We start from the raw sequence: 23,394 nt of genomic DNA, 5'->3' as shown, positions 1-23,394 counted from the left end.
TATTGTACTGTACTCTAACTTACTATATTCTGTTTTTTTTCTTTCTTTCAGAAACATGAATGTATTTAGAAACTTCACAACCTTATGACTGAATTAAGTTTTTTAAACCTGAAATATAATGTAGCCTATTCAGATATAGCCCGTTTGCAATCATTTGACTAGTTATTGACTTTTTGTTTGTTTGTTTTTGTCTCTGCTCTGTGAAGCACTTTGGATGGCCGTTACAGGTCTTTTTAATTGTGGCAAGGCAAGGCAAGGCAATTTTATTTGTATAGCCCGTTTTTACAAACAGTTTGTCTCAAAGGGCTTTACATGGCATCGTAACAACATCCTCTGTCCTTAGACCCTCACATCGACTGAGGAAAAACTCCATGGAAACCCTTTTAACAGGGAAAAATCGGAGAAACCTCAGGGTGAGCAACAGAGGAGGGATCCCTCACCCAGGACGGACAGACGTGCAATAGATGTTGTTACAGACAATTGTGCTATACAAATAAAATTGAACTTGAACTTGAATTAATCAGATAATAGTTAGGCCTACGAATTCCAAATTGATTCAATTGCGTATGTTCGTTTTTGTCTAAGGTTATAACGTTTACTATCACATGTCAGTAGAACTTTCTTCTTTTCTTTCTTGTTTTTGTTGTTGTTATTGTTTTATCTGTTTAGAAGGCACTTTGTGGCTTTAAAAGTGCTATTTAAATAAAGATTACTGTTATTTTTCTTATTATTGCTAAAGGGTTATGACCTAAATTCTCCCCATGACTTTTGGTGAAGGTGAATGCGGTGTTAAAAGAAGAGAAACTACATTACACTATAACAAATCTCAAGAGATCAAGACTGCATGGTGACTTCACGGTGTGGAGGGTCTTACATATAAAACAACGGCTGCACTGATCCATTTGCGCATAAACAATGCTCCTCTCCAACGTCACACAGTCTATGACAGGAGGGGTGCATCTCTCGGTGGACTTCGACAGTCCTGAAGACTACTTCATCTTTATTTTCCAGATCCTATTCGCTACAACTACAGTCCTCGTGGCCGGGACAGTGGTGATAGGCATCTTATCCACCAGAGCGCTGCGCATTCAGAACAGGTTTATTTTCATGCTGAACACCAGTATTTGTGACACGCTTGTTGGCTTCTCGGTGTATTATCTGGGTCTGTTTGATGTTCAGGAGGGCTATCCTTCAAGAAACGGAACATATAATGTGTTACCATCTCTCCTAGGGATCAATATCCTGACGTTTCTGTTCGCGCAGTTTGATCGGTACTTTGCCGTGTGCCATCCGTTCATCTACGGCCGCTTCATAACGAGACCGTTCGTGATAGGTGTGAACGTCTACTGCTGGATCTACAACTTTGCGCACCTGCTCGCCAGGAATGTGTTGCCTCTTTCCAAAGCTATACAGCTCTACGTGTTCAGCATAGTCTTTTTTCAGCTAATCGTGCTCACCAAAGTTGTCATGACTATCAAACTGTATGTGGTCGCGCGTTTCCAGTTAGAGAGAGACCCTCCCAGCGCCGAGAAAGAAAACAAAAAGGAATCGTTGAGAATAATCATTTTTGTTGTCATAAGCTTCCTGGTGCTGTGGTGCCCCTCTTTTGTGAATATCATTATTAGATTTGTGGTGGGTAGAGGGCTGACATTCAGGAACGAGGCCACTAATCTCTTCGCCATCATGGCTCGTTTCAACGCTGTGTGCACACCGGCCGTGTACCTGTGGGGGAGCCCGGCTCTGAGGGAAGCCACGATGAGGGCAGTGTGGGGCAGACTGTGTCCACGATGCAAGAGGAGGTAACAGAGGGAGGGAGGAAAACTACGGAGCTCCTATAAAGTCCTGCAAGAAGATATGTATTTTTAATCTTGTTATGTGCATAAGATATTAGTGTGAGCCCTTAGAGGGGCATTAGGGGCTCCGTAGAAAACACCATTGCTTTTTAACTGTTATGGTGCATTCACTTCACATAATGGTTACGTTCCTACTCCCCTTTTCCGCAGAGTCGACCCCTTGAATGGGAAGGAAGATAAGACCTGGAGATAACAAGAACCCGAAGAGCATCTTATCCTAACTCTTTTCTGTTTCTCTGAATAATGTCGATTAACCCGTAATATTCTATTTTATGAGTTGTTGCCATCACGGGATCTCGCAATTAATCTGTTAATTTAGTGACGTGTCCTGGTAAGAAGTTGCTCATCAAATGTTTAAACTATAGAGTGCTGGCTAGTGTGAGAATGTAAGTAAATTATATAATTGGGCATACAGATGGAGAGAGATCAATGTCTAATATTGGGTTAATGAGAGTTACTATTAACAATGTTAATAGTTTGTTAGGTGCTGGCCATGTTAAATTAATCTGTACGGTCGCTGTCAATGTTGTGTGGTTCTGATTAACAGTAGTGTATTGAGCCTTTGGTTCTAACCCTGAACTTTTGTAGGATGATAAACACACATGGCTTTCAATGACATTTGAGTGAAAGATACGCATACAAGCCCTAATAAACATCTATTTTTTTTTTCAAATTTCTGTTCCCTACATGAATAAACAATAAATATAAAGAGGCTACTTTTTTTCTCTCATGTTGGGAGCTTAAATGACAGCCCTTCCATATATTTCATCATTTATGTATGTATGAATCTCACATGGCTGTTCCAAAACTAAAATAAAAAATGTTATCTGTCCAGCTTTTGTGTCAATGTCTAGCATCTTCTGTAAACAGAACAATCCTCTATTACTGCGTGAAACCACACGGGCCAACACACAACACTTTAGCCTATACATCGGATTTAATTTCTTAGATTCAAAAGAAACCTGAACTTGAACTATAGCTGTTCTAGATTTGAGCAAAAAGAAATTGGGCCTTAAGCTATAACAATTTATATTATATCTATTGCAATTTTTTGTGCCATGCAAATGGTTAGTAAGTTAATTTAGACCTTCCTTTGTTTAAAAAACAAAAACAAAAAAACATTTACAGTCTATAGTGTAATGACTGAGTACCTGATCCATACATGTAATCATCATTGTATGAGGCCTCTAACAGCAGTTATGATGTTGTTATGATGTTTCTTTTATTAGCACACCTGTAGCATATGCTAGATCAGGCCTTCTTAAAATTGCAGCCTGTCCATCAACAACCCCATGCTCTCTGAAGATATGGAAAAACTTAAAAACTGTTACAAAAACTCTTAAAATGAATAGACCAATATTGGTGTAGTGATTATGTCCAGTGAATTAAGGTAATAATTCCAATTGACAGACTTTTTTAGTGAAAGGGGGTCATGTGTATTTGTGTGTGCTCTTCTAATTTTGGTAGTGTTTTTCCAGAAGAGATTACAAATAATTTTGGTGTTCCCTTGGCATATCATTTCAATAAATTAAACTGCAGCAATAATCTATTTAAATCCAAAGTGTCTAGCTGTAGTGCTGCATGCAAATAATGGTTGAAAGATTGTTACAATAATCAGCGTATTATGTATTATTATTTTTTTGTGAACTGGCTGACTGTTTGGTAATACTTTATTTTAACACTATTAAGCAGTTCATACTTCATTTTGATACCAATTACATAATTTATAAACAAAGTCATAAATGTTTAACTTGATTCATCAGCTCATAATTATTGTATTTTCATAAATGAAGGCTTCAGAACTTATAAATGAAGCATTATATTCATTACAAACTAGTTATTCAGGAGATGTCAGTAGTCATTTATGTGCAGATGTACATACATTTATGCTGTGCTCATTCATACAGTGATTTAGACTAAGAGTAAATGAGAGTGTTTACATATTTATGAACACTCATTCATGCTGCAATTAAATCTAATGCAGGTATGAGAGCTGAAAGAGCTGCAGTTTGTTTAATTGGGTTTATTCAGGTTAAGCTAGCATGACGGGGAAGTGAGGTGGCATGGTTCATTATTTGAGTCACACAAATCTACAATGGCCTTGAGAGCAACACACTGCAACTTAAGAGACCCTATAAAAGTCCAAGGTTATGCTGCTATGCACTGAAGGGTTAACTCTTAGCTCCTGCTAGAGCTTGGGCCTCTCTCTCTTTGTTTATTTTTCTCAACCTCAGTACAATGGCACAGAGTACAGAGTCGGAAGAGGCAGGGCTAAGAGCCGTGCTTTTCTTTTACAGCACATTCAACAGCTTGCCTTCTTCACTTCAGTCCAATCCATTCCTCCCACCATGTTTGTCTCACTCATCCTGCTATGGCTCTGCATTTGGTTTATTATCGTTCAGCTCAAATCCCAGAGGCCAAAGAACTTTCCACCAGGACCCGTTGCCCTACCAATACTGGGGAACATTTTGCAGCTGACCCTAGAAAACCCCCTAAAGGACCTTGAGAGGGTAAGAAAAAAAACTTACATTGTTATGACACCAATTGCTAGTTAACAAATTCTTTAAAAAATACTTTTGTTGATGTACTTTAATTGTTTAATATTCAAACTTAAACTTGATCATTGCTGTGCTTTTCCTGACTGTGAGTTCGGCCTCTATACTGTTAGATGATGAATGAACCCTCTTGGCTCTAGCATATGGTTGTGTAACACTGTTGCGCAACAGGAACTGTACAGAGTTGAAGGCCTGTTGAATGTTGGATGTTTTCAACTTTAAGTGCAATACAGAGGTATTGATAAACCAATAAAACCAATTTATGTGATGTTGAGCTTGTATTATAATATAAGTGATATTGGCTAACTTTGTGTTGTCCAATGCAATAAAGACAGCAACATGTGTGTATATTATCTGGTATTTAACTATGGCTTATAATAATGCTGGGTATAACCTAAACCTGCAAGTTAAAGAAGTCATGCTGCTAATTATGCAGAGAGCAAGTGCTGTTTCCTTCGATGCGCCACAGACTCCTCAAGGCCAAACCCAATAGTTCCAAACAAGCATTTTAAATGTGCAATCACAGTGTATTAACCCATTGTTGTTACACTGTTTTTGGGTGTCAGTCTCAAGTTATGTGATTTAATATGTCATCTTGCTCATCCCCAGCTGAGGAAGACTTATGGAAGTGTCTACTGTCTATTCCTTGGTTCCAAACCAGCTATATTCATCAATGGGACAAAGGCCCTGAAGGAGGCTTTGGTGAACAAGGCTACCGATTTTGCAGGACGGCCCCAAGATCTATTCGTTAATGATGTCACCCGGAGGAAAGGTAGAAATGACATCTCACAGGACTGAGAATGAACCAATTTAGCTAATAAAAAGGAGACATTCAAGGCAATGTCTCATTCTATGCATGCATTGTATGTGCAGCCAGTCTAGCTCAATATCTTGATAAAAGGTGTGGTCTTAGTGGTTTTTATTGCCATTATCACAGTGAATGTGTGCAGGAAGGGAAAGTCCATCCTACACAGGACACATGCTGCAACATATGGGCAAAAGCTGAAACGGGACAAAGGAGCTCACCTTTTGCCAGATAATTTCTTAGAGAAAACTTATCTTTATTACAAAGCTGAGCATGCACCACAAAGCCACAACAGCACACAGGTCAGAGAGGAGGGAAAAAGAGAACAAAGGCAGTAGTGAAACTTTTGCAGCTGTGTTTGTATAGTAGAATAGAAGAAAATTAGGGTGTGTAGCAGCCACACACACAGCTAATTTATTATGAATCTTTATGTGCACAGATTAGCAATGAACTATGTCCCAGTGGGGTTGTTCAGCAGGTGTCTGCTGTACTTTGTCCAAAAAGAGCCTGTGTTGACTAATGCATGAGATCCCCTGAGAGATCTGTGTGTCAGGAATTTGTGAGTCTCAGTCTTCAGTGAAAAGTGGATTAGATGTTTTTGAATCAGGCGAGCGGAAATCTGAGGGTTTGGGAAAATATGTCTTAGCCAGAGTGTTCTAGGGCCATTAATACATTAAAAATGATATCTTGTACCTGCACAAATGCCTAAATACATTAAGATATATAAATATCACGAGGATACATTTTATATTTTAAAATCATAATACTGAAGAGTTACACAACAAGTACTGAAAGTGTGAATTGCACTCAAAACTGAATCCATCATGCACCATCATATCAACACAGTGTCAGTGACAAATCAAAAAAATGTTTCAAATATATAAATAATTGTGTTAAAAGCATGCAGTAGATTTGTTAAAATGTACATTTTGTATTCATGTTGTTTTTATGTAATCTGATATGGCATCTGAACCTTTTTTTAACCTAAGTAAGACTGAATGCCCCTGAACCGAAGTAAGACTGAATGCCCCTGAATGAATTATAAATATTATATCCACCTACAGTGGATTTAAGAGCATTTTCTTTTGAAAACATTAAATTGAAATTGATTTCTTTGTTGTATTTCTATATTTAAATGAGAGTACTACTGAGCAGGACATATCCTAAAAACACTGCTTTTTTTCTAAATAATGTGTGAAAATACTGTCAAATTTGTCAAGAAACATTTATTCCACATTTGAGTCCGGATTTATTTTCCTGTGTATAGTCAGATTTTTATGAAAAAATACAGAGTACACTACTTGACATAGTAAATAAGAAAACACATTATGGCACTGTGGAGAATAGATAACAGAAAGTAGATCAGCTCTGGAATAGAACAGCAACAATAACAATGGACATGTGATCTCGAATTCTCTGTGTCACTCTATCTATGGTAGGCGTGATCCTGGCAGACTATGGCCCAAGCTGGAAGGAGCATCGTCGCTTCGCTCTGATGACCTTGAGGAATTTTGGTCTGGGGAAGAATTCCATGGAGGAGAGGATTCATGGGGAGATAGGATACATTGTGAAGACACTGGAAAGTAGCATTGGTAGGTCATCTGTGGGTCTACTCAATCTTCAGTCTCTATTCTGATACGCAGAGTTAACATTCATCGGTCAATAAGTGGATTTGGATGACATACGTATTTTGGAAAGAGATCTCCATTGTGATTTACTGGCTTTTTACCTTTCTACTCATTTCTACTTTGAAGTCTTCTATCAAGTTCCTTGTGCTATTTCTGAAGAGTTCTTTTATATTTGGGTTCAATGTCATTCTTACTTAACATATGACTTCCAGGTAAAACCTTCGCTCCCCAACTGATGTTTCATAATATGGCCTCCAACATCATATGTCAGGTTCTGTTTGGTAGACGCTACGAGTATGACCATGAGTTCATCCAAACCATTGTTCAGTGCTTCACTGAAAATGGCAAGATAAGCAATGGACCATGGTCTATGGTGAGTCTAAGCACTCTTGCATTGCATTCCCACTCTGTCTAATTATTTCAATGACATGAATGGTTTAACAATTGCATTCCCATGCGGACACTGTCATTCCCTACAGACAGATGTTAAAATAGCAAATGCGATTTTTCGCAAATAGAAATGTTTATAAGTCCTGTAGCCGCCATGAACAAGTCACGCAGTGCCCCGCCCATTCTTCACACAAGATGATTATATTGTGGCTTTTCATGCTACCTTGTATACATGACATAATACAATTTATTTCCAAATTCCAGGAATAATGTTTGTAGGTAACGAATGATTTAAATCTTCCTTTACAGCTGTACGACTCTCTCCCTATGATTCGTAAGTTACCGCTACCCTTTATGAAGGCCTTCAAAAATGCAGAGGTAATCTAATACTATTGTAAATATTTATATAAAATTATCAAAATTCAAAAAGATATGGCCAAAATTTCATCAACTATAATAACAATTATGTTTATGCTACTTTCATGTTTACTTATGTTTTTATTTTCTAGACTTGTCAGAACCTTGCAAAGTCTGTGCTGGCTGAGCACAAGAACACCAGAGTTCCTGGAGAGCCACGGGACTTTCTTGACTGTTATCTAGATGAGCTGGATAAGGTAAGTGCATGTGTGACAGGGTGGAGGGGTTGGGTCAGGTCTACTTGCATTGCAAAGTTTGTTGGTCTAACGACAACCATTTTCCTCTTTTCAGAGAGCTGGTGATGGTTCTACATTTTCTGAGGATCAACTTATAATGTACTCTCTAGATATTCACTTTGCTGGGACTGACACTACCTCCAACACACTTCTTACTGGGTTCCTCTACCTTACAGCCTACCCACATATACAAGGTATGTTTGCATGAGTAGCTTTGAGGATATCGTTTTTTAGTCATTTACTCTATGGCTCCACTTTTCCTACATTTTTTTATGGGCTGAAATTCTTCATATAAAAGTAAAAAACAAAAGACCCTCCAGTTATACAAGGAGTCATGTTCCTGCCTTCATGACAGAAAAAGTAAGTTAGACTGATCTAAAAACCCATTCCCACATTAATAAAGCTTTTGTTTTGTGTCACCTGAGGCCACAGGGATGGCAATATCATCAATGTCCCTTGCTGTTAGCTGTGAAATATGTGTAACATGCAAATTATTGGAAATTGGAATATGTACAATATGTTGAATGTGTGGAAAAAGTGAAATATATGGTATATTTAAATAGCTGTACAGGCATACCGGTGTAAATGTCTAACTTTTGTGATGTTTGTTGATGACTTTCATTCTATTTTATACAGTTTGTTCTTCAGCAGCTGAAACTAAAATCAATTTCCCTATATAAAGTATACGGTATATGTAATAGGGCTACATTACCCCTTCAGGATTCTTGTGGATCACTGGTCTTTGCTCAAGAAGGACCAGCTGCTTCGGGAAAGGCAGCATTTTTGGGGGGGGCTTTTTTGCCTTTACTTTATAGAATGGTGGAGCGAGACAGGAAATTGGGAGGCAGAGATAGGGGGAATGACATGCAATACAATGAATGACTAGGGTCAGCTGCAGCGAGGACTATAGCCTCTGCATATGGGGTGCCTGCTCTACCCACAGAGCTAAAAGGCGCCCTATGACATTGATCCCCCATTTCAGTCCTTTCTGCATTTCTCAGAGCGTTGTCAACAGGAGATTGACCAGGTACTGGAAGGGAAGCACCAGGCCAGTTTTGATGACAGACATAATATGCCTTATATGCAGGTATATCATCAAATGTTTACTAATAATAACCTCTTAAATTTGACAAATGTATCTTGGGAAGTACTTGTTAGAGGATAACAACTTTTTATGGTATTCTTTGTACCTTCTAAATGGATACCTGTTACCAGGTATCCAGCTTCTAAGAGCATGCTTGATTTTCTGTCCCAAGTCGGATAAAGCAAAAAAATATATACGGTATGTTGATCTCTGTTCATACAGGCTGTGATCCATGAAATACAGAGGGTAGCCAACACAGTTCCACTCAGCGTCTCTCACGCAACAACTAAAGACACAGAGCTCATGGGATATTCAATTCCCAAGGTAAGTGGAAAATAAAGGCCCACAGACATTTAAGTTAAGCACTGTCATGAACTTAGGCAGAAAAGCAGTTTGTTCCAGTGTTGCTGAGGTTGGGTAATTCGGAAAACTGAAAGTCAGACCAAACTATCAGCTGTGTAAACAATACTGCTAATGGGAAGGGAAATAGTTGACAAAAAGTGAGAACTTTATATTCTTTATTTTCTATATGGTTTATCTTTTGCTTGATTTTCTCAAAAGGGTACTTTGATCATCCCTAACATGGCCTCGGTGTTGAATGAAGAGGGACAATGGAAATTCCCCAATGAATTCAACCCAGAGAATTTCCTTAATGACAAGGGAGAGTTTGTCAAACCCGAGGCCTTCCTGCCTTTCTCTATAGGTATGTGAGCAGCAAGTACGAACAATAGTATGGATTATATTGTATCACACCTTTGTAGATGACTTGGATTTTTTTCTATGTCTCAGGTACTCGTGTGTGTCTCGGAGAGGGTCTGGCTCGCATGGAGCTCTTCCTTGTCATAGTGACTCTGCTGAGGGAGTTTAAGTTTACCTGGCCTGAGGATGCAGGCGAGCCAGACTTCACTCCAGTCTATGGAGTCACTCTAACCCCAAAACCTTACAGCATGAAGATCCAACTCAGGGAAACAGAGTAAAATGATCAGCAGACACGCAACAGAAAACAGCATGAAGTGACTGAGATGCACACAAACATCCAGTCACTTCACCCAGCCATCTTGTAAAAAGCACGTAAATGCCTCTTCTCTAAAATAAATAAAAAATACAACCTGCCTGACGTTATATAAGAGTGACAACAATGACACAAAAATAGTTATTAAAGTTGGTCTTTTTGGCCTGATGGGGAACTGGTGCCATGAGGTCTCAAACTGAGATTACATAAAGTGGCTCGCGGTGATGGCCTCTAGGACCATTATAATGTGTGGGAAGGTACTTTGGGGCGAGGTGTCACCTGTCATCATATGCTTATTCTTTGTGGGAATTTGGGTTTCTGTCCATAAGTAAGTGTCTTGACCTTATCCTTTATAGTGGATGTGCTAATGTTCATTAAGATTTAATGGTCTAAATAAAGACAGATCAAATGTCAATAAATATTGTAAATGGGCAGGTTATAACTGCTACTGTGCTTCTTGGAAATTATAAATAATAATTATATAATTGGGCATACAGATGGAGAGAGATCAATGTCTAATATTGGGTTAATGAGAGTTACTATTAACACTGTTAATAGTTTGTTAGGTGCTGGCCATGTTAAATTAATCTGTACGGTCGCTGTCAATGTTGTGTGGTTCTGATTAACAGTAGTGTATTGAGCCTTTGGTTCTAACCCTGAACTTTTGTAGGATGATAAACACACATGGCTTTCAATCCGAGATTTTGATGAGTTTAATCAAAGTCGACGTTAGTGACATATGAGTGAAAGATACGTATACAAACCCTAATAAACATCTATTTTTTTCCCCAAATTTCTATGTTCCCTACACGTATAAACAATAAATATATAGAGGCTACTTTTTTCTCTCATGTTGGGAGCTTAAATGACAGCCCTTCCATATATTTCATCATTTATGTATGAATCTCACATGGCTGTTCCAAAACTAAAATAAAAAATGTTATCTGTAAAGACTGTCCAGCTTTTGTGTCAAGGTCTAGCAGCTTCTGTAAACTTAAACATTACTGAACAATCCTCTATTACTGCGCGAAACCACACGGGCCAACAAACACTTTAAATCCAAAGTGTCTATCTGTAGTGCTGCGTGCAAATAATGGTTGAAAGATTGTTAGAATAATCAGCGTATTATTAATTATTAATGTTTTGTGAACTGGCTGACTGTTTGGTAATACTTTATTTTAACACTATTAAAGCAGAAGTAAGCAATATTTTGTGTTAATATAAGTCTTAAATAGTTATATCTTCCGACAGCAATCACTTACATAGAGTGTTTGGACCGAAACACAGGTCTGTCAGTCACTCTGCTCTGCTCTGAGCCGAGGAGAAAACTTTTCTCGTATCCTACAAGAAGTTTTATCCAATGAGGAGAGAGAACAGCATGAAGGGCTGTGTGTGCAGCCAAGGGATGCGCCTGAATGTGGTGACGTAGGGACGAGGACCAATAGATTCGTGACGAGGGCGGGGGCTGCTAACTCCATCGGCTGACAAGACGTTATGGTGCGTTCAAGGCAACCCATAACTCGTGTTTTTCTGACCTGTGAAGTCGTACCAGTTTGATCTGGTACGAGTTCACGGGTCGGAAGTTACGAGTGGCGGTTATAGTGCACTTTCACAGGTAAAACAGGTCGGAAAAACACGAGTGGGTTGCCTGGAACGCTACAAAGTCGTAAGTCGTGACTTGAAGCCGTAATTTATGGTTTCAAAAGCCGGCCTGGAACGCAGCATTAGCCAAAACGACCGGATCGCTTACTTCTGCTTTAAGCAGTTAATACTTCATTTTGATACCAATTATATAATTTATAAACAAAGTCATAAATGTTTAACTTGATTCATCAGCTCATAATTATTGTATTTTCATAAATGAAGGCTTCAGAACTTATAAATGAAGCATTATATTAATTACAAACTAGTTATTCAGGAGATGTCAGCACTCATTTATGTGCAGATTTACGTACATTTATGCTGTGCTCATTCATTTGACTAACAGTAAATGAGTGTGTTTAAATCTAATGCAGGTAGGAAAGCTGAAAGAGCTGCAGTTTGTTTACTTGGGTTTATTCAGGTTAAGCGTGATGGGGAAGTGAGGGGGCATGGTTTATTATTCGAGTCACACAATTCTACAATGGCCTTGAGAGCAACACACTGCAACTTAAGAAACCACATACAAAGTCCAAGGTTATGTTGCTAGGCATTGAAGGGTTAACTCTTGGCTCCTGCTATAGCTTGGGCCTCTCACTCTGTTTATTTATTTTTCTCAACCTCAGTACAATGGCACAGAGTACAGAGTCGGAAGAGGCAGGGCTAAGAGCCGTGCTTTTCTTTTACAGCACATTCAACAGCTTGCCTTCTTCACTTCAGTCCAATCTATTCCTCCCACCATGTTTGTCTCACTCATCCTGCTATGGCTCTGCATTTGGTTTATTATCGTTCAGTTCAAATCCCGGAGGCCAAAGAACTTTCCGCCAGGACCTGTTGCCCTACCAATACTGGGGAACATTTTGCAGCTGACCCTAGAAAACCCCCTAAAGGACCTTGAGAGGGTAAGAAAAAAAACTTACATTGTTATGACACCAATTGCTAGTAAACAAATTCTTTAAAAAATACTTTTGTTGATGTACTTTAATTGTTTAATATTCAAACTTAAACTTGATCATTGCTGTGCTTTTCCTGACTGTGAGTTCGGCCTCTATACTGTTAGATGATGAATGAACCCTCTTGGCTCTAGCATATGGTTGTGTAACACTGTTGCGCAACAGGAACTGTACAGAGTTGAAGGCCTGTTGAATGTTGGATGTTTTCAACTTTAAGTGCAATACAGAGGTATTGATAAACCAATAAAACCAATTTATGTGATGTTGAGCTTGTATTATAATATAAGTGATATTGGCTAACTTTGTGTTGTCCAATGCAATAAAGACAGCAACATGTGTGTATATTATCTGGCATTTAACTATGGCTTATAACAATGCTGGGTAGTTATAACCTAAACCTGCAAGTTAAAGAAGTCATGCTGCTAATTATGCGGAGAGCAAGTGCTGTTTCCTTCGATGCGCCACAGACTCCTCAAGGCCAAACCCAATAGTTCCAAACAAGCATTTTAAATGTGCAATCACAGTGTATTAACCCATTGTTGTTACACTGTTTTTGGGTGTCAGTCTCAAGTTATGTGATTTATGTTATCTTGCTCATCCCCAGCTGAGGAAGACTTATGGAAGTGTCTACTGTCTATTCCTTGGTCCCAAACCAGCTGTATTCATCAATGGGACAAAGGCCCTGAAGGAGGCTTTGGTGAACAAGGCTACCGATTTTGCAGGACGGCCCCAAGATCTATTCGTTAATGATGTCACCCGGAGGAAAGGTAGAAATGACATCTCACAGGACTGAGAATGAACCAATTTAGCTAATAAAAAGGAGACATTCAAGGCAATGTCTCATTCTATGCATGCATTGTATGTGCAGCCAGTCTAGCTCAATATCTTGATAAAAGGTGTGGTCTTAGTGGTTTTTATTGCCATTATCACAGTGAATGTGTGCAGGAAGGGAAAGTCCATCATACACAGGACATATGCTGCAACATGCTGGCAAAAGCTGAAACGGGACAAAGGAGCTCACCTTTTGCCAGATCATTTCTTAGAGAAAACTTATCTTTATTACAAAGCTGAGCATGCACCACAAAGCCACAACAGCACACTGGTCAGAGAGGAGGGAAAAATAAACAATAAACAAAGGCAAGTAGTGAAACTTTTGCAGCTGTGTTTGTATAGTAGAATTGAAGAAAATTAGGGTGTGTAGCAGCCACCCACACAGCTAATTTATCATCAATCTTTATGTGCACAGATTAGCAATGAACTATGTCCCAGTGGGGTTGTTCAGCAGGTGTCTGCTGTACTTTGTCCAAAAAGAGCCTGTGTTGACTAACGCATGAGATCCCCTGAGAGATCTGTGTGTCAGGAATTTGTGAGTCTCAGTCTTCTTTTCAACAAAGAAAACTAATGAAAAGTGGATTAGATGTTTTTGAATCAGGCGAGCGGAAATCTGAGGGTTTGGGAAAACATGTCTTAGCCAGAGTGTTCTAGGGCCATTAATACATTAAAAATGATATCTTGTATCTGCACAAATGCCTAAATAAATTAAGATATATAAATATCACAAGGATACATTTTATATTTTAAAATCATAATACTGAAGAGTTACACAACAAGTACTGAAAGTGTGAATTGCACTCAAAACTGAATCCATCATGCACCATCATATCAACACATGAGCTCAGTGTTCTGTATCTGGGTCAGTGACAAATAAAAAAAATGTTTCAAATATATAAATAATTGTGTTAAAAGCATGCATTAGATTTGTTAAAATGTACATTTTGTATTCATGTTGTTTTTATGTGATCTGATATGGCATCTGAACCTTTTTTTAACCTAAGTAAGACTGAATGCCCCTGAACCGAAGTAAGACTGAATGCCCATGAATGAATTATAAATATTTTATCCACCTACAGTGGATTTAAGAGCATTTTCTTTTGAAAACATTAAACTGAAATTGATTTCTTTGTTGTATTTCTATATTTAAATGAGAGTACTACTGAGCAGGACATATCCTAAAAACACTGCTTTTTTTCTAAATAATGTGTGAAAATAATGTCAAATTTGTCAAGAAACATTTATTCCACATTTGAGTCCGGATTTATTTTCCTGTGTATAGTCAGATTTTTATGAAAAAATACAGAGTACACCACTTGACATAGTAAATAAGAAAGTACATTATGGCACTGTGGAGAATAGATATTAAAACAGAAAGTAGATCAACTCTGGAATAGAACAGCAACAATAACAATGGACATGTGATCTCGAATTCTCTGTGTCACTATCTGTGGTAGGCGTGATCCTGGCAGACTATGGCCCAAGCTGGAAGGAGCATCGTCGCTTCGCTCTGATGACCTTGAGGAATTTTGGTCTGGGGAAGAATTCCATGGAGGAGAGGATTCATGGGGAGATAGGATACATTGTGAAGACACTGGAAAGTAGCATTGGTAGGTCATCTGTGGGTCTACTCAAACTTCAGTCTCTATTCTGATACGCAGAGTTAACATTCATCAGTCAATAAGTGGATTTGGATGACATACGTATTTTGGAAAGAGATCTCCATTGTGATTTACTGTCAAGTTCCTTGTGCTATTTCTGAAGAGTTCTTTTATATTTCGGTTCAATGTCATTCTTACTTAACATATGACTTCCACAGGTAAAACCTTCGCTCCCCAACTGATGTTTCATAATATGGCCTCCAACATCATATGCCAGGTTCTGTTTGGTCAACGCTACGAGTATGACCATGAGTTCATCCAAACCGTTGTTCAGTGCTTCACTGAAAATGCCAAGATAAGTAATGGACCATGGTCTATGGTGAGTCTAAGCACTCTTGCATTGCATTCCCACTCTGTCTAATTATTTCAATGACATGAATGGTTTAACAATTGCATTCCCATGCGGACACTGTCATTCCCTACAGACTCTCATGTTAAAATAGCAAATGCGATTTTTCACAAATAGAAATGTTTATAAGAAGTCCTGTAGCCGCCATGAACAAGTCACGCAGTGCCCCGCCCATTCTTCACACAAGATGATTATATTGTGGCTTTTCATGCTACCTTGTATACATGACATAATACAATTTATTTCCTCAAATTCCAGGAATAATGTTTGTAGGTAACAAATGATTTAAATCTTTCTTTACAGCTGTACGACTCTCTCCCTATGATTCGTAAGTTACCGCTACCCTTTATGAAGGCCTTCAAAAATGCAGAGGTAATCTAATACTATTGTAAATATTTATATAAAATTATCAAAATTCAAAAAGATATGGCCAAAATTGCATCAACTATAATAACAAGTATGATTATGCTACTTTAATGTTTACTTATGTTTTTATTTTCTAGACTTGTCAGAACCTTGTAAAGTCTTTGCTGGCTGAGCACAAGAACACCAGAGTTCCTGGAGAGCCACGGGACTTTCTTGACTGCTATCTAGATGAGCTGGATAAGGTAAGTACATGTGTGACAGGGTGGAGGGGTTGGGTCAGGTCTTCTTGTATTGCAAAGTTTGTTGGTCTAACGACAATCATTTTCCTCTTTTCAGAGAGCTGGTGATGGTTCTACATTTTCTGAGGATCAACTTATAATGTACTCTCTAGATATTCACTTTGCTGGGACTGACACTACCTCCAACACACTTCTTACTGGGTTCCTCTACCTTACAGCCTACCCACATATACAAGGTATGTTTGCATGAGTAGCTTTGAGGATATCGTTTTTTAGTCATTGACTCTATGGCTCCACCTTTCCTACATTTTTTTATGGGCTGAAATTCTTCATATAAAAGTAAAAAACAAAAGACCCTCCAGTTATACAAGGAGTCATGTTCCATGACAGAAAAAGTAAGTTAGACTGATCTAAAAACCCATTCCCACATTAATAAAGTTTTTGTTTTGTGTCACCTGAGGCCACAGGGATGGCAATATCATCAATGTCCCTTGCTGTTAGCTGTGAAATATGTGTAACGTGCAAATTATTGGAAATTGGAATATGTAGCCTACAATATGTTGAATGTGTGGAAAAAGTGAAATATATGGTATATTTAAATAGCTGTACAGGCATACAGGTGTAAATGTATAACTTTTGTTATGTTTGTTGATGACTTTCATTCTATTTATACAGTTTGTTCTTCAGCAGCTGAAACTAAAATCAATTTCCCTATATAAAGTATACGGTATATGTAATAGGGCTACATTACCCCTTCCAGGATTCTTGTGGATCACAGAGCTGGTCTTTGCTCAAGAAAGGACCGGCTGCTTCAGGAGAGGCAGCATTTCTCCTGCAGTCACACGATGTTGATTTTGTTTTTTAAAGTTCATTTTTGGGGCTTTTTTGCCTTTACTTTATAGTATGGTGGAGAGAGACAGGAAATCGGGAGGCAGAGAGAGGGGGAATGACATGCAATACAATGAATGACCAGGGTCAGCTGCAGCGAAGACTATAGCCTCTGCATATGGGGTGCCTGCTCTACCCACTGAGCTAAAAGGCGCCCTATGACATTGATATTTTTACCATTATCCCCCATTCCAGTCCTTTCTTTATTTCTCAGAGCGTTGTCAACAGGAGATTGACCAGGTACTGGAAGGAAAGCACCAGGCCAATTTTGATGACAGACATAATATGCCTTATGTGCAGGTATATCATCAAATGTTTACTAATAATAACCTCCTAAATTTGACAAATGTATCTTGGAAAGTACTTGTTAGAGGATAACAACTTTTATGGTATTCTTTGTATAAACCTGTTGCTAACAGGTATCCAGCTTCTAAGAGCATGCTTGATTTTCTGTCCCAAGTCGGATAAAGCAAAAAAAATATATACGGGTATGTTGATCTCTGTTCATACAGGCTGTGATCCATGAAATACAGAGGGTAGCCAACACAGTTCCACTCAGCGTCTCTCACGCAACAACTAAAGACACAGAGCTCATGGGATATTCAATTCCCAAGGTAAGTGGAAAATAAAGGCCCACAGACATTTAAGTTAAGCACCATCATGAACTTAGGCAGAAAAGCAGTTTGTTCCAGTGTTGCTGAGGTTAGGTAATTCGGAAAACTGAAAGTCAGACCAAACTATCAGCTGTGTAAACAATACTGCTGATGGGAAGGAAGATATTGAAAAAAAGTGAGAACTTAATATTCCTTATTTTCTATATGGTTTATCTTTTGCTTCATTTTCTCAAAAGGGTACTTTGATCATCCCTAACATGGCCTCGGTGTTGAATGAAGAGGGACAATGGAAATTCCCCAATGAATTCAACCCAGAGAATTTCCTTAATGACAAGGGAGAGTTTGTCAAACCCGAGGCCTTCCTGCCTTTCTCTATAGGTATGTGAGCAGCAAGTACGAACAATAGTATGGATTATACAGTTAAGGTCAAAATTATTAGCCCCCATGCAACTTTTTAACATTTCCCTAAAATAATGCCCAATGTTAGCAATATTCATAAAATTTTATTTAGTAAATCATTCATCAATGATATGACCCCATTTTGGTACACTTTGGAATGTGAAATAAATATTCGAGATTTATTTATGAACAATTTGGTAAAAATTGAGATGGTCAAAATTATTAGCCCTCTATGGGATTTTTTGCTTGCTTTTTCTGCTAACTCGGTTTGAAACCACACCTGAGCAGTCAAAAAACACAAGATTTCCAAAACTTTGGAGCGCAAAATAATCAGAGATGTCAACAAGAAACCCTGGAGCTCTGCAAAGACGATTGTTGCTGAACTGGCTTCATCTGGACATGATGTTTCATGCAAGACTGTTGTGAGGGATCTTCATCGTGGTGGACTTAATGGTCATCGTCCAAGAAAAACCCCTTTGCTCTCACGGCAGCACATCAAAGTCGGACTGAACTTTGCCAGAGACAATTTGAAACATTAGGGTGAGTTTTGGAAGTCTGTGCCTTGGTCTGATGAAACTACACATGAGCTGTTTGGGCATGCACCACGATGAAGAGCCCTCACAACAGTCTTGCATGAAACATCATGTCCAGATGAAGCCAGTTCAGCAACAATCGTCTTTGCAGAGGTCCAGGGTTTCTTGTTGACATCTCTGATTATTTTGCGCTCCAAAGTTTTGGAAATCTTGTGTTTTTTGACTGCTCAGGTGTGGTTTCTTTTTTTTTCTTTTTTTTTTTTATATTTATTGTTTTTCCTTTTACAAAGCATTTTATAAAGTAACACAACATGAACATGGGGTGTTTTCTGTCACAAAATTACAGCAAAGTGTAACCAATCAAGTACAACTTGATATAGAAAAGAAACTTAAACAAAAGAAGGGCGTTTCAGAGAAATGTACATTTTCCATTGCTTCCAGATGTCATTGAATTTGGATTGCTGGAGCCTCATTGAAAAAGTGATTCTTTCCATTACATACACATCGTAAATAATATCATACCATTCATCTATAGATGGGACGTCTGGCTTGAGCCATTTCTTTGTAATTGCTTTTCTAGCAGCTAGACTCAGTATTCCAAATAAATATTTATTTTTCTCACTTACATTAGCTGAGTGTACAAAACCAAAAAGAAGTTCGTCCCAGTTAAATGTGATGACAGTACCAAATATTGTTGTTAGTTCTGAATAAACCTTGCGCCAGAAAATATTTATTTTTGGACAGGCCCAGAACAAATGGTAGTGATTGGCTTCCTGAGAACGACACAACCTCCAACAGCTAGAAGATCCTGTGTGGTAGCCCTGCTGAGCAGGTGTAATGAAATACCTAATGAGACACTTCCAGCCGAAAGATCTCCATGTGTTTGAGCATGATATCCTCCACTGAAATTCACAGTATTTAATCCAGGTATCTTCTGAAAGGCAGCTGTTGGTTTCCCTGTCCCATTTTTGTTTTATATATGTGGTATTCACTGTTTTTATTTCCTGCAGGCCTCTATAAAGTCTAGAGATGACTTTAAGCATGGAATCTGTCCTATAAGCACTGATAAACACTTTTAATAAACTGTTTTCCAATGCCTTTTGACTTTTTAACATAGTGCTGTTTAGGTGGTGGCGTACCTGAAGAAATCTAAAAAAGTCACTATTGTTGAGACCATGTAATCTTTTCAACATCTGAAAGCTCTTCAGTGTTGTCTGGTTGAACAAGGTACAATATGAGGAGAGACCCAGGCTAACCCATCTCCTATAGTTGGCATCCATCTTATTTGGGGCAAAGTCAAGATCGTAGCTGCACCATTTCAGAATCTTCACCTCTTCTAACATATCATTTCTCGAGATAACGTTTAACCATGTTTTCAGTGTTAGGTTGATCCATTTATTTCCTGTTTCCATCAAGCATTTAATTAGTCTTTTATCCCCTATTCTTGCTTGAATTGGTGTCGTCCCCGACATGTTTTCTTCAATTTCCTTCCATCTTGCTTTGTAATCTGAGACGCACCAACAAAACAGGATCCTTAGCTGGGCTGATATATAGTAATCTTTTAGGCAGGGAAGAGCCAGTCCACCCTTATTTTTTGATATTTGAAGAGTTTGGAACCTTATTCTCGTTTTTCCCCTGCCAAATGTAGCGTGATAATAATTTATCCCATTCGTTAAATTGTTTATCATTTATTTCAATTGGGAGGGTCTGGAATAGATATAATATCCTTGGTAGGATGTTCATTTTTACCGATTCAAGTCGAGATTCAAAACTTAATATTGGAATAAGATTCCATCTCTTTATATCTTCCTTTAATTTTTTATTTAATAGATCAAAATTTAAGTTGTATAACTTTGATAAATCTTTTGGGATGTTGACTCCCAGATACTTCATATGTTCTAGATCCCATTTTATTTGAATCTTAGAAGTAATGTTTTGGCTAGGTTTGTAATTGAAGTTTAATATTTGGGTCTTTTGGATGTTCAGTTTATAGCCTGAGACAGAACCAAAAGCATCTAGGAATGATAGTAGTTTCAAAATTGAATTTTCAGGGTTTGACAAACTAATTAAAACGTCGTCAGCAAATAAGGAAATCTTGTATTCTTGGTCTAATATTTTTATACCAGAGATATTATTATTCTGAGTAATCCCCTGACTTAACGGTTCGATAAACAATGCGAACAACAATGGGCTCAACGGGCAGCCTTGTCTAGTCCCTCTTTCCAGGCCAAATGGGTTTGAAATTGCTCCATTTATTTTTACTCTGGCTTTTGGTTTATTATATAGTGCTTTAATAGATTTAATAAAAATTTGATGAAATCCAAATTTGTCCAATAGTCGAAATAGGAACTCCCAATTAACCCGATCAAAAGCCTTCTCGGCGTCAAGACTTAACAATACTGCCTGGAGTTTATTTTTGTTTATCTCCTCAATCACATGTAGCGTTCGGCGAATGCTATCTTGTGTCTGCCTTTGCTGAATAAAACCTGTTTGATCTAGACTTATTATCTGAGGGAGAATATTTTCAATTCTTTTTGCCAAGATGTGGGTAAAGATCTTATAGTCTTGGTTCAAAACACTTATCGGCCGATAGCTTCCACAGTCTAACTTGTCTTTACCGTCTTTTGGTATCACAGAGATCACTGCTTCTTTCCAAGAGAGAGGAACAATACCAGTCTTAAGCACATAGTTGTATGTAGTTTTCATTCTAGGGGTGAGTAAGTCCTTCATCTCTTTGTACCACTCCGCCGGAAATCCGTCTGGCCCTGACGCTTTGTTTATCCTTGAATGTGATATTGCCTTTTTAATTTCTTCATCTGTAATTTCACCAATTAGAAACCTATTTTGTTCATCGCTCACTTTGGGTAATTTTATGAGTTTTAAAAAAGCTTCCATCGCTTCTTCATCCGTTTTGGGTTGGGCATATAGATTGGTATAAAATGTTTCAAAGGTTTGTTGGATATCTTTTATTTTGTAGTGTGTAGAGTTGGTAATGGGGTCTCTTATTTTATGAATTGTATTTTCTGCCTGTTGCTTTTTTAATTTGTAAGCTAATAATTTAGCTGATTTACTTCCGGTTTCATAGTATTTTTGTTTTAGAAAGGTTAATTTTTTCTTAATATCATTTGAGTAAATATCATTCAATTCGTTTTTTTTCTTACTCATTTCCATTTTTATTCCTGGATTTAAGGTATTTTTATGTGCATTCTCTAATTTTTCCAGTTCCGACTGTAACTGTTCAATTTTTGCTTTTCTCTGTTTTTTCAAACTCGAGCAGTAGCCTATAAGTTTTCCCCTTAGAACCACTTTGCAAGCATCCCAAAGAGTTAGTGGGGATACTTCTCCGTTGTCGTTTTCATCAAAATATTGCTTTATGTCTGTTCTTATTTGTTCCCGCATTGGATCTAGGATCCCTGTGTTTAGGCTCCAAATGGTCCTCTTTTTTTCGGTGTCTAATGTTACATTTAAGTAGACTGGTGCATGATCTGATAAATCCATAGTCCCGATATTGCAATTTGTAACCCTATAAATGTCCCTTTGATACATAAGGTAATAATCAAGCCTAGAATAGATCAAATGTGGGTGAGAAAAAAAAGTGAAGTCTTTTTTAGTCGGATTCAGTTCTCTCCAAGTATCACAGAGACCGAGCTCCCTCATCATTATTTTTATATTTTTAGTATGCTCAGGTGTGGTTTCAAACCGAGTTAGCAGAAAAAGCAAGCAAAAAATCCCATAGAGGGCTAATAATTTTGACCATCTCAATTTTTACCAAATTGTTCATAAATAAATCTTGAATATTTATTTCACATTCCAAAGTGTACCAAAATGGGGTCATATCATTGATGAATGATTTACTAAATAAAATTTTATGAATATTGCCAACATTGGGCATTATTTTAGGGAAATGTTAAAAAGTTGCATGGGGGCTAATAATTTTGACCTTAACTGTATATATTGTATCACACCTTTTGTAGATGACTTGGATTTTTTTCTATGTCTCAGGTACTCGTGTGTGTCTCGGAGAGGGTCTGGCTCGCATGGAGCTCTTCCTTGTCATAGTGACTCTGCTGAGGGAGTTTAAGTTTACCTGGCCTGAGGATGCAGGGGAGCCAGACTTCACTCCAGTCTACGGAGTCACTCTAACCCCAAAACCTTACAGCATGAAGGTCCAACTCAGGAAAACAGAGTAAAATGATCAGCAGACACGCAACAGAAAACAGCATGAAGTGACTGAGATGCACACAAACATCCAGTCACTCCACCCAGCCATCTTGTAAAAAGCACATAAATGCCTCTTCTCTAAAAAATAAAAAATACAACCTGCCTGACATTACATAAAAGTGACAACAATGACACAAAAATAGTTATCTTTTTGGCCTGATGGGGAACTGGTGCCATGGGGTCTCAAACTGAGATTACATAAAGAGGCTGGTTGTAAACTAACACCTGTATTCAGGTTATATCAACTAAGTGTAATTGTTAAGGGTCATATATACTTAAATATGGTTATATTATTGTTTCAAAGTTTTACTAGCATGAGGCTGTCTAATTTTGTATATCTCGTTGCTCTTGTGGCAATAACAAAGTACTTTGATTTTAATTTATATAATTGGTGGCTCGCGGTGATGACCTCTAGGACCATGATGATGTGTGGGAAGGTACTTTGGGGCAAAGTGTCACCATATGCTTATTCTTTGTGGGAATTCGGGTTTCTGTCCATAAGTAAGTGTCTTGACCTTACCCTTTATAGTGCATGTGCTAATGTTTATTAATATTTAATGGTCTGAATAAAGACAGATCAAATGTCAATATATATTGTAAATGCCAAGTGGTTATAACTGCTACTGTGCTTCTTGGAGAATGGCTTACAGGCACCGACAAAAATGTGTATTCAGCTTATAAAGTTGTTCATACAATATGTGCACCTCAGGAAGGTAATAAAG

At 38.0% G+C, this 23,394-nt stretch overlaps 3 protein-coding genes across 3 annotated transcripts; all 3 read left to right on the top strand.

The window, feature by feature from the left end:
- Window positions 1–915: 915 nt before the first annotated feature.
- On the top strand, window positions 916–1,803 carry LOC310991165 (uncharacterized protein; the record flags this gene model as incomplete). Its single annotated transcript, XM_083978777.1, has 1 exon — window positions 916–1,803. The coding sequence occupies one exon, from the start codon at window positions 916–918 to the stop codon at window positions 1,801–1,803; it is 888 nt and encodes a 295-aa protein (XP_083834903.1).
- A 2,324-nt stretch (window positions 1,804–4,127) lies between these two features.
- LOC310992034 (cytochrome P450 2F2-like) lies at window positions 4,128–11,058 on the top strand. Its single transcript, XM_083979997.1, has 11 exons — window positions 4,128–4,363; window positions 5,018–5,180; window positions 6,653–6,805; window positions 7,054–7,214; window positions 7,541–7,609; window positions 7,741–7,845; window positions 7,940–8,078; window positions 8,886–8,971; window positions 9,191–9,292; window positions 9,530–9,671; window positions 9,758–11,058. The coding sequence occupies exons 1-11, from the start codon at window positions 4,202–4,204 to the stop codon at window positions 9,943–9,945; spliced, it is 1,470 nt and encodes a 489-aa protein (XP_083836123.1). The 5' UTR covers window positions 4,128–4,201; the 3' UTR covers window positions 9,946–11,058.
- A 1,013-nt stretch (window positions 11,059–12,071) lies between these two features.
- On the top strand, window positions 12,072–23,388 carry LOC310992033 (cytochrome P450 2J6-like). Its single transcript, XM_083979996.1, has 11 exons — window positions 12,072–12,520; window positions 13,176–13,338; window positions 14,860–15,012; window positions 15,222–15,382; window positions 15,716–15,784; window positions 15,916–16,020; window positions 16,115–16,253; window positions 17,120–17,205; window positions 17,418–17,519; window positions 17,756–17,897; window positions 22,454–23,388. Exons 1-11 carry the CDS (start codon window positions 12,359–12,361, stop codon window positions 22,639–22,641), a joined length of 1,470 nt encoding a protein of 489 aa, XP_083836122.1. The 5' UTR covers window positions 12,072–12,358; the 3' UTR covers window positions 22,642–23,388.
- Window positions 23,389–23,394: the final 6 nt, after the last annotated feature.

Source organism: Trachurus trachurus (genome assembly GCF_905171665.1).
Source record: "Trachurus trachurus genome assembly, chromosome: 9".
NCBI classification, from domain to species: domain Eukaryota; kingdom Metazoa; phylum Chordata; class Actinopteri; order Carangiformes; family Carangidae; genus Trachurus; species Trachurus trachurus.
This window is presented reverse-complemented; position numbering and strand designations above follow the sequence as displayed.